The sequence below is a fragment of the Myxocyprinus asiaticus genome, chromosome 45 (genome assembly GCF_019703515.2).
Source record: "Myxocyprinus asiaticus isolate MX2 ecotype Aquarium Trade chromosome 45, UBuf_Myxa_2, whole genome shotgun sequence".
Taxonomy (NCBI): domain Eukaryota; kingdom Metazoa; phylum Chordata; class Actinopteri; order Cypriniformes; family Catostomidae; genus Myxocyprinus; species Myxocyprinus asiaticus.
Genome location: NC_059388.1, coordinates 17,458,355 through 17,474,818, shown reverse-complemented (window position 1 = coordinate 17,474,818; position 16,464 = coordinate 17,458,355). Strand labels below are relative to the sequence as shown.

The window sequence follows — 16,464 nt, the reverse complement described above, 5'->3', positions numbered from 1 at the left end:
CCCTGGTCACTTTTTATGACTTTTTTGATATTGTTGACATTGTTCAAAATATCTCCTTTTGTGTTCCATATAAGAAAAAAAATCATACAGGTTTAAAATATTCTTTAACTTATCAATGCCAGCCACTTTCTCATTTTGCATGTTAGTCGTTTGAAGACCTGCTATCATCTTAATGATAAAAATACTTCTTAAAACTTACAGTATTCTGGATTTCTCTCTTAGCTGCCTATAGTTACCTGTAATGTAAGAGAGGCAAATAAGGAGATGGATTGATGGAGAAATAGGCCATCATGTTGGCCGTAAAGGCATGCAGTGCTAACTACCACCAGCCAAATTCTTATGTTTGTACACCAACACCAGACAAACTGTTATTGAATAGCACACAAAGTTTCTATTTAAAAGTTAAGTCGATGCTCCACGGAGGTATTACCTGAATTCATGTAGTTGGTGCTGTCTCTACCGTCACCTCTGAGGACCAGCCTTCACTGTTTTCCACTGTCGGCCCGTAAATCATAAAGCTGGCCCTGGGCCGTGCTCTTTGGCAAAGGCTCTGTGATTTAATTGAGTCCTTCTCTTCCTCAAAGCCCAGAGGAGCTGGAACACTGGAGTGCTTGCTGGATTCCTTTCTGTAGAAACACTGAGCTCTAATTTAAGGAGCTCTAAAGTGCTTGGAGTCCCATTCGCCATTACAGAGACTCCGGGATGCATCCGCCCACCGCACATGCCCACACCAGCCCATTGGCTTCATAAAAATCTAGTGCCCCCTCTTGCATTGTTTAGTGTGCCATTGCAGCCTCTATTAAGAGGGAAGTTGAAATGGGCCCTAGTGTTTCAGCCATTTTGAGGCCTGAAAGGGAGCTTGATTAGACCAGATCCCAAGGGTGGTTGAATTGTGAAGCCGGTAGTTTGTCAATCAACACTTCTCGTCCTTTTAACTGCACAATCACCCACCTTCTCTCTCTCTCTCTCTCTCTCTCTCTCTCTCTCTCTCTCACTTATACACACTTATACACACACACATGTATGCTCTGTTCCAAAACCTAGTAAGTTGCCTGATCTCATGAAAATTATGTAACTGTGGCAACATTTTTGCAAAATGTTATTACGTGGCTCCTTACTTGTGTTGCGGTAGTTCCAAGGTGAAATGTCCACTGAGTGGTGCTAAAAGCTAGCAAAATTTTCTCCCAAACATATGAGGTTTTTATGACTAATACACTATTTATTTAAAATGAACAAAACTTACCTCCTACACTAAACCTTAAACCTAAATCTAACCAATAGCATCATAAAAAGGAAATGTAAGATGAAAAATATAATAGCTGAAGCAACCGCATTATTTTGTGGTGCTTTTATGACACTTTCGGCTCTCGTGTCGACTCGCATGCCCTTGAGGACTCGTAACCCGGTCCTTTGTATAGCAAGTGCTATGCTCTATTGGTTGAGCTACTGCACATTTCATTGCACATGATCAAGCTTCTAATTGTAGTTGGTTATGTAATGAAAGGGTTACAAGCCGTGCAATATAGTAAAACAGTTTTGCTGTCATAAAATAGCATTGTGTGAGGAACAGGGTGAAAAGTATGTTTATGAACTGATAATCTGCCCTTTTACTCGTGATTTGTGTGAAAGGGAATAAAAAGCATTATTTGTTTTTCATCAAGGACCGCTTGTGTTTTTTTCACCAGGAAATTTACTATTTTGCAAAATAACTTGCAAAAATGAATGTATAACCAGGTTATCCAAAAGGTAGTCGTATTAATTATGCTGCCTTCTAAGATGCCACATTTTGACTAAATTCTAAGCAGCATTGCGTAAATTCTTTATGGAGAAGGCAATACCAATATACATAACAATATACTTACAACTAATTAATATATTATCTATAAAATATAGTCTAAAATAAGTCGTTTTTTGTATATTAGAGTATCATGCCCTTCACCTTGCCTGTATTGAAATCAATTATAATTATTTGTGCTGTTTGAATGTGTATGCATATGTTGCTGCCTATGTAAAGCATTCCAAATCAGTCACTTAAAAGAATAGTTCACCAAACATTTAAAATTCTCACAATATTCACTTACCCTGATGCCATTCCAGATGTGTATGATTGTCTTTCTTCAGCAGAACACAAATGAAGATTTTAAGAAGAAGATAGAGCTCTGTCAGGTCCTTATAATGGAAGTACACGGATGCCAGCACTTTGACGGTCCAAAAGTCATATTTAGGCAGCATAAAAGTAATTCACATCACTCTAGTCGATCAATGAATGTCTTCTGAAGCAAATTGATATGTTTGTGTAAAAATAAATTGATAATTTAATAATAATTATTTACAACACAGTATGGCTATTTCAAACCGCATCAGAGCCCTGAATGGAAGCGCCAATTTAGAGTTAAAAAAGTTTTAATTATCGACTTGTTTCTTTCATAAACCTATCAGTTTGCTTCAGAAGACATTCATTGATCGACTGGAGTCATGTGGATTACTTTTATGCTGCCTAAATATGACTTTTGGACCGTCAAAGTGCTGGCATCCGTGTACTTCCATTATAAGGACCTGACAGAGCTCTATCTTCTTCTTAAAATCTTCATTTGTGTTCTGCTGAAGAAATACAGTCATACACATCTGGAATGACATCGGGGTAAGTGAATATTAAGAGAATTGTCATTTTGGGGTGAACTATTCCTTTAAAATCTGCCTTATTGAGGCAGCTCATTGGTTTGGGAATAGAGATATACAGTTATCACCCTGTGTATGATGCTGCTCTCCCATGCAAACTACCATGAAAGGCAGTACTGCAGGCCCCACCCAGCTCCTGCCCTAATGGCACAATTCGCAGAGTTTCCTCCTTCGGTTACTCCATGCTGGGTAATAACTGCCCTCTGCTGCTCTGAAAACAAATGCTTTTAGAGAAAAAAATACTGACAGGTTATCATCCAGTCCAACGTGTCAGTCGTAGGCCAGATGTGCGGTGAAGTGAGTTTGGAATGCAGTGATGCATGTTCTTGTAAATGCTACATTTAGCATTTTTTGGTGCAGTACCGTAGTGTGGCATATATGCAGACATGGAAAAAGAGCACTGAGGATGTGAGAGTGTGGGAAGTCGGTGGGAGGGAAAGATATTGAGAGAGGGAAAAAGCAAAGCAAAGAACGTGAAAGTGAATCAGGGAGGGTAATTTGTCACCATAGGGACATGTCAGGCAAACGAGCTGATCTCATTTCCTGTTGACTGCAGAGATCCAAGCCCCAGGTCTTCTCCGTGTGATAGATTTCACCTAGTTTAATTGGGCTAAAACACGGCTTTCCCTTTTGCTCACACAAACACACACACACACACACACACACACACACACACACACACACACACACACACATATGTACATTTTATACTTCAAATATCTAAGATGGTCTACCCTAAACAACATTTCTTAGATTAATCTTGGCTCCAAAATGTAGTTAACTGGCTCACTGCGTATTCCCTACATAGGTAGCTCTGTTCTACGGTAGCATCCTTACTGAAACGGAACCTCATAAGCGACTGATTTGGAGACTTCTACATACAGTAGGCAGCAACTCTGTGTGCCATGCAAATAGTGTTCCTCACACAAAATGGGACACTCAACATAAAATGTATTTTAATATAGGCAAAACGAGAGGATTGAAACAATATTTTAAAAAGCACAAATACCGCACATTTTTTTATAATACTTTTTGTATTATTTTAGCAATACTTTTCAGCATTTAATAAATTATTATTATCAACATTTATCTCGCTTGATCTGCCTTGGAGATATGTATAAACAAAAAATATGTATATTTTTGCCTATTTTTAAGATGTACACATTTCAGTTTCATAACAAATTTCCTTCATTTTAAATGAAGTAATCTTTAATAAAAGTTGAATTAGTTTTTTGTTTTTGTTTTTGTTATTAAATTTAAATGTGTAAATCTTAAAAATAGGCTAAAATAATTGTTTTAGGCAGTTGTGAAGAATGTTGTATTGTGAGGATGTTTGAATTAATTTCATTTATCAATTAACTTAATTCAAAGTACATTAAAAAAACTAAATAATATTTGGTGTTGCATTTAAAACATCACCAGTTCTCCTAGGTACACTTGCGCACCATTTTTGAAGGTTTTTAAAGGTTGTTGGCAGGTAGGCATCTTGAAAAACTTGTCACATTTCTGTGTATTTAGGCTGTCAGTTGCTTCTACTGTATCTCTTCATGTAATCACAGACTGACTTGACGATGTTAAGATAAGGTCTCAGTGGGGGCCATACCATCCTTAACAGGGCTCCTTGTTCTACATCTGTTCTACTCTATTCGCAAAAGGAATGTTTGGAAACCTAAATTGATATTTCCTATTGACACACTGAAGCAGAAGATTAAAAAAAACATTTTTGTTAAACATCTAATGCGCCTAAGAATTAGAATAAGAATTTTGCACAGTACTGTATATATACAGTGTACAGTATCTACAGAATATGTATATTATACACACTGGTGGCCAAAAGTTTGGAATAATGTACAGATTTTGCTCTTATGGAAAGAAATTGGTACTTTTATTCACCAAAGTGGCATTCAACTGATCACAATGTATGGTCAGGACATTAATAATGTGAAAAATTACTATTACAATTTTAAAAAAAAATGTTCAGAACTTCTTAAACTACTTCAAAGAGTTCTCATCAAAAAATCCTCCACGTGCAGCAATGACAGCTTTGCAGATCCTTGGCATTCTAGCTGTCAGTTTATCCAGATACTCAGGTGACATTTCATCCCACACTTCCTGTAGTCTTGTCGAGCACTTCTCATGCACCTTACAGTCTACCTGATCCCACAGAAGCTCAATGGGTTTAAGATCCATAACACTCTTTTCCAGTTATCTGTTGTCCAATGTCTGTGTTTCTTTGCCCACTCTAACCTTTTCTTTTTGTTTTTCTGTTTCAAAAGTGTCTTTTTCTTTGCAATTCTTCCCATAAGGCCTGCACCCCTGAGTCTTCTCTTTACTGTCCTACATGAAACTGGTGTTGAGCGGGTAGAATTCAATGAAGCTGTCAGCTGAGGACATGTGAGGCCTCTATTTCTCAAACTAGAGACTCTGATGTACTTATCCTCTTGTTTAGTTGTACATCTGGCCTTCCACATCTCTTTCTGTCCTTGTTAGAGCCAGTTGTCCTTTGTCTTTGAAGACTGTAGTGTACACCTTTGTATGAAATCTTCAGTGTTTTGGCAATTTCAAGCATTGCATAGCCTTCATTCCTCAAAACAATGATTTACTGATGAGTTTCTAGAGAAAGCTGTTTCTTTTTTGCCACTTTTTACCTAATATTGACCTTAAGACATGCCAGTCTGTTGCATACTGTGGCAACTGAAAAACAAACACAAAGACAATGTTAAGCTTCATTTAAAGAACCAAATAGCTTTCAACTGTGTTTGATATAATGGCAAGTTATTTTCTAGTACCAAATTTGCAATTTAGCATGATTACATAAGCAAAAGGTGTTGGAGTAATGGCTGCTGGAAATGGGGCCTGTCTAGATTTTATCAAAAATTACTTTTTTTTTTTAAAATAGTGATGGTGCTGTCTTTTACATCAGTAATGTCCTGACTATACTTTGTGATCAGTTGAATGCCACTTTGGTGAATTAATTTACTGATTTCCTTATGAAACAGCAAAATCTGTACATTATTCCAAACGTTTGGCCACCAGTGTGTGTGTGTGTGTGTGTGTGTGTGTGTGTGTGTGTGTGTGTGTGTGTGTGTGTGTGTGTGTGTGTGTGTGTATATATATATATATATATATATATATATATATATACACACACTCACTAATCACTTTATTATGAACACCTGTACACCTACTTATTCATGCGATTATCTAATCAGCCAATCGTGTGGAAGCAGTGCAGTGCATAAAATCAGGCAGATATGGGTCAGGAGCTTCAGTTAATGTTCACATCAACCATCAGAATGGGTAAAAATTGTGATCTCAGTGATTTAGATCGTGGCATGATTGTTGGTGCCAGACAGGCTGGTTTGAGTATTTCTTTAACTGCTGATCTCCTGGGATTTTCATTCACAACAGTCTCTAGATTTTACTCAGAATGGTGTCAAAAACAAAAAACATCCAGCAACAGTTCTGCAGACGGAAAGGCCTTGTTGATGAGAGAGGTCATTGGGGAATTGCCAGACTGGTTTGAGCTAACAGAAAGACTACGGTAACTCAGATAACCACTCTGTATAATTGTAGTGAGTAGAATAGCATCTCAGAATACACAGAAGCGTCGAACCTTGAGGTGGATGGGCTACAACAACAGAAGACCACGTCGGGGACTTTATTAGGACCAAAGTGCTCCTAATAAAGTGCTCAGTGAGTGTATATAATGCGTATATTATTTATTAAGAATTATTATCTCCATGAAGGGTACATGCAATGCTGCTTTGGAGTTAAAACCTAGTAAGTTCCCTTAGGAGGCAACATAATTAAGTTGAATAATTTTGAAACAGATGTTTTTCGAGAGCGCACCCATGACTCCTTAAAGGTTTTGGAACAGAGAAATAATTTTCACAGAAACACAGCTTATGACAAACAGCTCTCTGTGGTTTGCGAGTTTTGTTTTAATAAATAATGATAATATAAAAAGGGAGAAAAATAAGAGTGAAGAGAAAAATGAGAGGGAAAAAACTGAACTTTTCTAAGACTCTGGCAACTCTCTCTGCTTCCCGCCTCCATGTGTTTTAATTAGCTTGCTGGTCCTTTGCTTTTCAATAAAGCATCTCCATCCTACACCCATTCTGCTACCTTTAGTGAGATTGCGTGCGCACATGTTCGTGTGTCTGTGTGTACGATCTGCAGCAGACAGCGGGAGATCTCTGAGCTGGTGGGCATCTGCGTGGGTTGGCCATATTAATATACCTCACCGCTGTCTTTGTAGGAAAGTACGCAAAGCTAAATACATTGCATGGCAAAGTCTGTTTCAATAGTAACACAATAAATGGAATCTTAATGCTTTTCAAAGACATTTTCCCTTCGTAAAGGCTGCACAGGCAACAGAGATATTCAACAGAGAAAACTGACATACTGCCATCTAGTGATGTCCTTTGGTTATTCCACAGGTTTGATCTACATGCTTATAAAGCATTTATAAATGTAGTCTATACAGAGATGTGAGACCTGCTGAATTATAAAACATTTTTCCCCCCCTATTATTTTATAGGCTTTGTAATTGAGATGAGGCATGAGCTATTAAAAACCTGCTTTTGAAGCGGTTATCGTATTGAAATAAAATAATTAATTATGGTCTATAAATTCCATAAAATCATCCCACACAGCAATATTTTTTTACGATCATGGATCTAGTTCATTGAAAGGTGGATCATTGCTGTTGTGTTGAATATCTTTGTTGCTACTCAGTGTGCTATTCATGTTCTTATTCTGAAAGCCCCTAACATTTATTTTGCGTGCTAATCTTTGCTTTTAATGAGGAAAAGATTACAAAAATGTCCACTAAAGATAAAAGGTTGTTTTTATTGTTCTTAAATGTTGTTTAGAAAATAAAGGATTAAAATACAAGTTTGTAAAACTGTGGCACTTAATTCAGGCGGCTTATACGTGTTTTGCATGTGTGTGGGTGTATGAGCACCGACTGTTTATATCCTCGCCATTCTCTCTCAGTTCACATAAAGCTCACTGTCAGTCTTCAGAAGTGAACATTACACCAAACTGCAGCATGTCCATTACACAAGCCAACCTACCCAGCTGGTGAGCTCATCTCGATGAACCAATAACAGACAGCAAACCTCATGGCACTTTACTGTTATTAAAAATGACTTGGCCAACTATCCTTTATTTCCTCTCTCTTTACTATTCAATAGTCTTCAATTTAACACAAATACATTTTTATACTTCAAGGATGGTTTAATTACCGAGCTTGTAATTGTTTTAGAGGTGGGAAGAACAGAAAGTGGTTGACGTACCATCTTTCATGTGTGTGTTTATATGTGAATTCACAGGCAGGGTACTCTGCAAGCAATAATCCAGTGAAGGCCTTGGGCACAGACATCTGTTTTCTAATGACAGTTAATTAGATGCTGTTGAGCGCAATCAGAGGCAGTCGCCACTAATAAACTGGGACTCGGTGTTTGTGTAATATTTCTCTGACTCTGTGTTTGAGAGAGGAAGAGAAGGAGAGAGGCTTTGAGAATGACTGCTTTGATTTAGACGAGTCCCACTTCAAGAGTTAGAGATGCGTGCTGAAAAAGAGCAAGGCTCTTGGGCAGTAAATTCAGTGCAACACTGTAAAGTCATTGGAGAGCTTGTGCTGACATTTTCTGTTAAAGTTTCTGTTAAATTTCAAGTTAAAGTAATTTGCGTAGAGGGAGTGGAGACCTACAACCACACACCTTAGCAGACTTTAAGCCCTCCACTATAGTTCTAAAATCTCATTGACACTTCTGCTTATTCAAACTTGTTATGAGACACTCTGGAATGGCATTTGCCATCAGTGACTAATCATATGGACACTTTTTGATGCTTTAATGGGGCACTTTTGTCATTAATAACAGCCACCCTGTTCACTGGGTGCGTATGCGTACACTGTATGCGTTCATTATATGGAAAAGAGTAACGTCAACATTCTTCAAATTTCTCCTTATGTGTTCCACAGAAAAAAGAAAAAAAGAAAAAAAAAGGTACATTTTGGGTGAACTTTTCCTTTAACACTCTTGTGATTTTAATCGTTATTTCAAACCCTCTGTGACATTCCTGTTATCCCCTTGATGGGTTAAGATAATCTATCAATGACCAATTGTGACTGTGATCAGTCCTGATCATGCAGGAGTAATTCTATTTCTGTGGGCAGAATGCAAAAGCACCCAGCTCTGATTACATGCCATAATCCCCTTATTAGCTGTGAGCTTGGTTTAGAGATATCTCATCCTGCTTTGAGGGGGTTTAGGACTGTAACTGCTCCTCTGCTCATATCCCAGATCAGTGTCATCTACCCAATTTTTGTTGCTATAAGGGGCTGTGTTCACAAAGGAGCATTCTTGCATCCATTTGTGTACTTGACCGTTGTGACGCAGTTCACTGTATTTGATAAATTTCATACTCAAGAATGCGTCCTGTGTGAACTTCCCCTAACTGTCATTAATTTGTAAGTATGATTTGTATTATTTAATACCCATGGATATATTTGAGACATGAAAGTATTAGCTATGAGTATGTGGCATTTAAGCATGGTTGCCTCTATCTGTCTGCTGTACTGCTGTCAGAAACGTGCAGCTATTCTCAGTGGGGCATCTGGTGAGCCCAGGTAAGCCTGAGACTGATTGATCCACAGCAGAATCCAGCCTGACCCTCCTCTCTTTCTTCTTCTGTCCTTGCACTGTCCTTATTCTATCCCTCTATCATAAAACATCTTTTCTTCCTCTTGACTCAGTTTTCAAATGTCTCAAACACATCCAAGTCTGGTTACACACACACACACACACACACACACACACATACATACACACTTCACACATCACATGCCAGTGCAGAGAGGAGAGCTGTCTAACTTCTCCACACCTGCCTAATGCAGCATGCTAGTGATCAAACGCAGAGAGAGAGAATTTTTATTTTTCCTTCTTGCCCAGTGAAATGGAACTTTTTACGTTTTATAAGTTTAAGGTTCCTTTTAAGAAATCGTGACTAAAGTTTTAGAGGCTTAAGGCTCATGCACATGAAGATGGGTATCTTAGAATTCAAATACAAAATGTAGAAATTAAGGACTTATAACTATAGTAGTTTATTATTACAGTATAGTAGTTTACAAAGCAGTAAGGCATTCAACAGTGAATATAAAGAGTCCAAAAGTGAAAGTAAGACAAATTGAATTGCAAAAGTGATGACTGCTTATCAAACAGGTTTGCCGAACACTCTACCTGTCTTCCACTGTTGAGATAAAATGTAAACTTTAAACTACAGAAGGTTTTGTTATTTTTTTTTGTTTGTTTGTGTTTTTGTTTTGTTTCGCTCACAATGTATCCACCGCACTTCTCGCTTCTGGATTTGGACTAAGCAGAACTCTATTAGCTGAGCCAACCAGCCTTTATGGCAGCTGTCACCTTCTATTTACCTCATAACACCATTGATCAAACAGATTTATGGAATGAAATATTAACATGGAAAGATGATCACATGATGGCGGTGAGGGGATACGTGTTTGTGTGGCAATGAGTGTGTGTCTGTAAGACGGGGTGATGCAGAAAGTAAGAGACACCATCTGGTGTGAAGAATTCTGATAGAGAACATTTGTATTGGTGACATAATGAAGAGGAGATGGAGTCATTATCTTTTGCTGTATTTCTAAACCATGCCAAATTACTCAAGAGGGTCTTGAGAAGCCCAGCCATATATTATATACAACCCAGATGGCAGCACTCTGCTATTACACAATGCAGAGAACAAATCTGAATTATGGCTATTCAATTAAACAAAAGTTTTCCTCACTTCTCATTCTTGAAGTTCAGAGTTCCTCACCGAAACACATTGATCTAATGGCCGGATGGTCACTGGCACTGATACATTTTTGATGCTATTTCAAACATAATAGTGGTGTTTGCTAAGGATCACCATTTGGACAAACCCCTAACCCTAAGTATTACACTTTGGCATGTAACTTTTCCTGACCATTTAAACTAGTGACATGAAGGCTAAATCAGATTGTGAGGTATGCTTTTACTTTTCAATGTTTTCGGGCAAAAGAATGGACCTGAGCCATATCTAGGGACAAGAATATCATATAGACGTGGCAACCATCCACAACCCCTAGCAATACCCTAGCAACCATGCAGAATACCATAGAAACTGCATAGCTATACAATAAAAACCACTCAGCAGCCACATAGCAACACCCACTACACCCTAGCATTGTGGCATTGAGTTTTGCATAGGTAAGCAGCACTCACATTAATGTTAATGTTCCCTTTGATGAACATAGTGAGACAGTAATGACAATGGTCAATAATCATAAACTATTCACAGCGTTTTAATGATCTCGGAAATATCCTAAGTTTAATTAAAAGATTTTCAGTGATTTTACTCTTTAATAGGTTTATTTCAGGGATGAAATGGCAGTGTTTTACTAAACACAGTGGTACAGGTGTTGCTTACTGAGGGATGTAGGTGTGCCTCCGCAGTTAATCTCTCTAATGCACACATGTGCGGATGGGCTCCCCTCAGCTGGGTTGACTAATTGGCTGTGCAGTGCTGATGGTGGTGTTTAGTGTTGGGGGGGTTGTGCAGCTGTAGTCTCACAGTGATAAATCAGCATTCCTGCTGATCTATGTGCCTCTGTCTATTCATATGCAACTGCCTGTCCCTGCTCAACACCTGTCCTGTTCCCTCACTAACATAGATTGTGCATTACTTAAAAGCTAGAAATGGTGGTCATATTTGATTTTTGTTGTTTTTGTTTTACTACTAGATCTTTTATAATGCCACTTACAGCCTAGAAAACTTATGAACTTATTTTCTTTGCTAATTTACATTTACATTGCAAATTTATGTATTTGGCAGATGTTTTTATCCAGAGCGACTTACAGTGCACTTATCACAGGGACAATCCCCCTGAGCTACCTGGAGTTAAGTGCCTTGCTCAAGGACACAAAGGTGGTGGCTGTTGGGATCAAACCGGCAACCTTATGCTTACCAGTTCTGTGCTTTAGCCCTCTACACCACCACCACTCAATTTATTGATATTGAAATTGGAGATATTACATAAAATGATGGGGAGAAGAAGGGGAAATTGGATTGGGACACATGAGGATTTAAACCCTCCCACTTGACACACTAACACACCTAAATATGGATGCTGGACACATGCTAACGCTAGGCCATGGCTCTGACACCGGCAAACTTATACAAACCTTGCACATACTGTACATACTCTCACTGAGCCCTTTATTAGGAACACTATTGTCCTAATAAAGTCCCCGACGTGGTCTTCTGCTGTTGTAGCCCATTCGCCTCAAGGTTCGACATGTTGTGCATTCTGAGGTGTTATTCTGCTCACTACAATTGTACAGAGTTGTTATCAGAGTTACCGTAGCATTTCTGTCAGTTTGAACATGTCTGGCCATTCTCTGTTGACCTTTCTCATCAACAAGGCATTTCTGTCCGCAGAACTGCAGCTCACTGGATGTTTTTTTGTTTTTGTTTTTTTTGGCACCACTGTAAGATCAGCAGTTACAGAAATACTCAAACCAGCCCGTCTAGCACCAACAATCACGCCACGGTCTAAATCACTGAGATCACATTTTTTCCCCATTTTGATGGTTGATGTGAACTTTAACTGAAGCTCATGGCCTGTATCTGCATGATTTTATGCATTGCACTGCTTCCACAGAATTGGCTGATTAGATAATCGCATGAATAAGTTGGTGTACAGGTGTTCCTAATAAAATGCTCAGTGGGTGTATATCTCATTTATGTCATTTTGGGGAAATTGTTCATTCAGTGTCTGATTACTTTGTGTCCTCAGGTTCATTCAGGAAATTGAATCACTTATGGGTCCAGCTCAGGCGAAACAGTGTCAGCTACGAACCTTCCTCACCTACTACATCAATGACCTGTTCCTCAGTCAGGTCCGCACCGAGACCAATAAGGATATTGAGGCCGTGACTAAAGTATCTGACCCACTCAAGATCCTTGCGAGTGCTGACACCATGAAAAACCTGGGGGTTCAAAGACCTCTTTTACAGGTATCTTCTTTTTCTTTATTTTTGTACATTTTTTATTTTCTTCTCTGCACTTTCTCTTTACCTTTTCTATGCCAGTCTTTTACTAAATCCTATCTAGAGGCAAACTATTTTACAGATTTATTTACTTTATGAACCATTTTTCCATTAGGGGGCTTACAGTACATACTAGAGAAAGCTGACGGAAATAAATGTGTAAGATTTGTTTTGAGGGTGTTTGAAATCAAGTGGTAATAGAGTAAATTGAATTTCCGCTTCTTTGAAATACTTATTGGTCAACCCATCAGTATTTCAAAGTAATTGCAAAAGTTAAAATTTTCTCAATTTTTGGTCACATGACAGTGGATCACCTTTGCAAACCCATGTGTTTTACTCTTTGACCTTGTGACGCACCATCCCCATGAAAATCAATGGATTTGCAGTTCTCTGGTGCAGTGTAAATTTAGTGGCTGTCCCCAAATTATGGCTAAGTACATACACAAACATAAAAGATCTTATTCTCTCTCTCTTTCTCGCATTAGTCCATCCATTTATTAGACTAACTGTTCAAACAGCATTTACCTACCGGTCAAGTGTGCAAATGCCTCGTCTGATTGTTTTCTCTTCTGAATTACACAGAGGGGGAAGGTTATTTTTTTCCTCCCTGTTTCTTCTCCTTCTGTCTCCCGAGAGTGCCGATAAAGGCTACCTACCCCACTATCACCCTACATCATAATTGGAGCTGAAATTGTGTTTGATCCTGGCTGACCTGGAATCAGCAGTTAAGTGCAGCTTGTACAACACACAGCACAGTGCTGCGGCGACCAGCTGCCTGCTGTTCGTCTCTCCCAGGGCTGCTTCCTGCAGGCACAGGAAATGCAGCTTTTTATTACCATGGAGACTGCTGTATGTTCATGGTTCATCTGCTAAGAGACTGACTATTGTCTCTATTCTTACCTTTATAATATTTGCTGGTTATACAAACACCAGCACACAGCCACACACAAACACATAATCATTTGAGAAGAATAAAATCTTCAGGCTGTTTCCGCCAGCACTGCGGATTCTCTATGAAATCACGCCTTTTCTCTTATTCTAGTGGGGTTCAAAAAAAGAGTCCACATTGAAAACCTTGGATTCAAAAAATCTAATGCATCAGGTTCTGCACAAACTTGTGGAGTCCATGTTTGTCAATAAAACAAAAGAGGGACATACTAAATACTATCTCTATATAATACATCTCTGTCCCTATGTCTCGGCGAAAGACCAAAAGACTGTTTTATACTGGTGCTAACCTCAATAATTTGTCATCGCTTTCCCGCTCGGAGCTTAAATCCTTTCCCTCTGTGTCTCAGAGCCTGGTTAATGTTGCGTTATTTAATGCACGTTCCGTGAATAACAAGGCTCTGCTTTTATCGGTCGTCATCACAGACAAAAAAACTGGATTTATTGTTTTTAACAGAAATATGGCACAAACAAAATGATGGGATTTTTTTAACCAGAGTACTCCTACGGGTTATGGGCTGTTTGATTTTTCCTGACTCTCTGGCAGAGGTGGGGGTATCATTGTGCTATATAATCTGCAATATAACATAAGCTCTGTGTCTGTACCACAGTTTATGTCATTTGAATGCCTCGTTTTGAGCATCTCTGCCCTGCAGAGCAAGCAACCATCATCGCTACAGTCTATAAACCTCCAAAGTCAAATTAAGCTTTTATGTCTGAGTTTGCCAATATTTTTTTGTCAATGTTGTGTCTCAAATTCAAGACAATCCTTATTTTGGGGGACTTTAACATACACACTGACCATAATAACTCTGTGATGGCCAAGGACTTTCTGTCTTTACTAGAATGTCTTAATTTGACTCAGTTTGTTAGTGGCTCTCATAACAAAGGTCACACTTTAGATATGGTGATTGCAAATGATTCTTTTGTGTCTCAGTTCTCTTCTGTTGATATTGGTCTCTCTGACCACTTAGCTATCTTTTTTAATCTGGAATTGCCTCATTCAAGCATGTCCTCTTCTCACACTGTTAATTTCCGAAAGTGGAAATCAATTGATCAGACAGATTTTGCCAACCCTGTTGTTTCCACTCTAAGCTATTTATTTTCTGCTCCCCTTGAGGACAAAGTTTTTTGTCTCTAACTTGGATTCCTTTGCTCCTTTAAAGTCACGTAATATTTTCTATGCCCGTTCTACTCCCTGGTATAATGGCAGCCAGCGCTTAAAGAAGGCAGATTGTCATAAAATGGAGCATAAGTGGCGTCTTTCTGGCTTGAACATTTATTACCAAACTTGGAAAGACCACTTAGGTGATTATAGAGCAGCAATCAAATCTGCTAGATGATTTTATTTTGCTCAGATTATTGAAAATAATCAAAACAATCCCAGACATCTCTTTCACACTATAAATAGACTGTTCAAAGTTAACAGTGGCACCACCTTGCCTGTCTCACATCAGTTATGCAAGAATATTCTTAATTTTTTTAGTTCTAAAATTGACAATGCCTGTAAACTCATTCTTACTCCATCTGTCTCTTCTGCCTCACCACTCTGTTTGTCCAGTTTTTCTGGTATCCCTTTTTCTAATTTCTTTCAACTTGACTCTGATTCGCTTATTAAAGAGGTATCATGTATGAAAGCCATCACTTGCATACTTGATCCTCTCCCTACAAGATTATTTAAATCTTGTTTTGACTCCTTGTGTCCGGCTGTTCTCAGCATAATAAATGACTCCCTGTGCACTGGTGTTGTGCCAGCAGCATTAAAAATTGCTACTGTAACTCCAGTTCCAAAAAAGCAAAACATTGATTTGGACAATTTAAACAACCGTCCTATTTCTAATATTCCTTTTTTGGCAAAAATCCTAGAACGTGTTGTTGCCTCTCAACTGCATAATCACCTTACTGTTAATAATCTCTTTGAGCCCCTTTGGTCTGGTTTTTGAAAATTCCATAGCACAGAAATGGCCTTGGTCAAGGTCACCAATGATTTTTTTAATAGCATCTGATTCTGGCTCACTTTCCAGCCTTATCCTTCTTTATCTCAGTACTGCTTTCGATACTGTCGATCACAATCTTTTACTCACCCGTCTTGAAACTGTTTTTGGTGTTTCTAAGACTGTTTTAATCTGGTGTAGATCCTATCTCTCCGATCGTAGCCAGATTGTTTCCATGGGTGGTTACAGGTCTGAGATTGGTTAGTTCATACTGGTGTCCCCCAGGGTTCAATTTTAGGCCCCTTACTTTTTTGTATTTATTTATTTGATCAGCTATTAAGATCACTCAGTCTTAACTATCACTTTTATGCAAACAATACTCAGATCTACATCCACTCTATACATGGTCAAAATGTAGCTGTTTTTTTTCTTTCAGATTGTATTTCTGAGATAAAAATATGGATGACTGACAATTTTAACAGTGTCTAAACAATAATAAGACTGAGGTTTTGCTTTTTGGCTCTCCTCACCACCTTCGTAAAGCTGGTTCTATAACTCTATCTGTTGATGGCTGTGTTCTGGAGTTTCAAAGAAAACTGAAGAATCTTGGAGTGATTTTTGATGCTAGTTTGACATTTGATCCCCATGTGCAGAATACTGTTAAGACTTCCTTTTTTAACTCAGACATATAACAAGATTACGTCCTGTGCTATCTTTTTCTCTGGCTGGAAAGCTGATCAACACCTTTGTCTTTTCCTGCATTGACAGTTGTAATGCACTTCTTGTTGGGGTTTCTAAAG

At 38.5% G+C, this 16,464-nt stretch overlaps 1 protein-coding gene across 3 annotated transcripts in view; it reads left to right on the top strand.

Annotated features, from left to right (window-relative positions):
* The window catches only part of LOC127435096 (exocyst complex component 4-like), a 176,747-nt gene that overhangs the window by 90,929 nt on the left and 69,354 nt on the right, over window positions 1-16,464 (top strand). For all 3 annotated transcript variants that reach the window (XM_051688287.1, XM_051688286.1, XM_051688285.1), the window contains exon 11: window positions 12,530-12,749. In XM_051688287.1, the coding sequence (XP_051544247.1) occupies window positions 12,530-12,749 (220 nt within the window). The remainder of the gene's footprint in view (window positions 1-12,529; window positions 12,750-16,464) is intronic.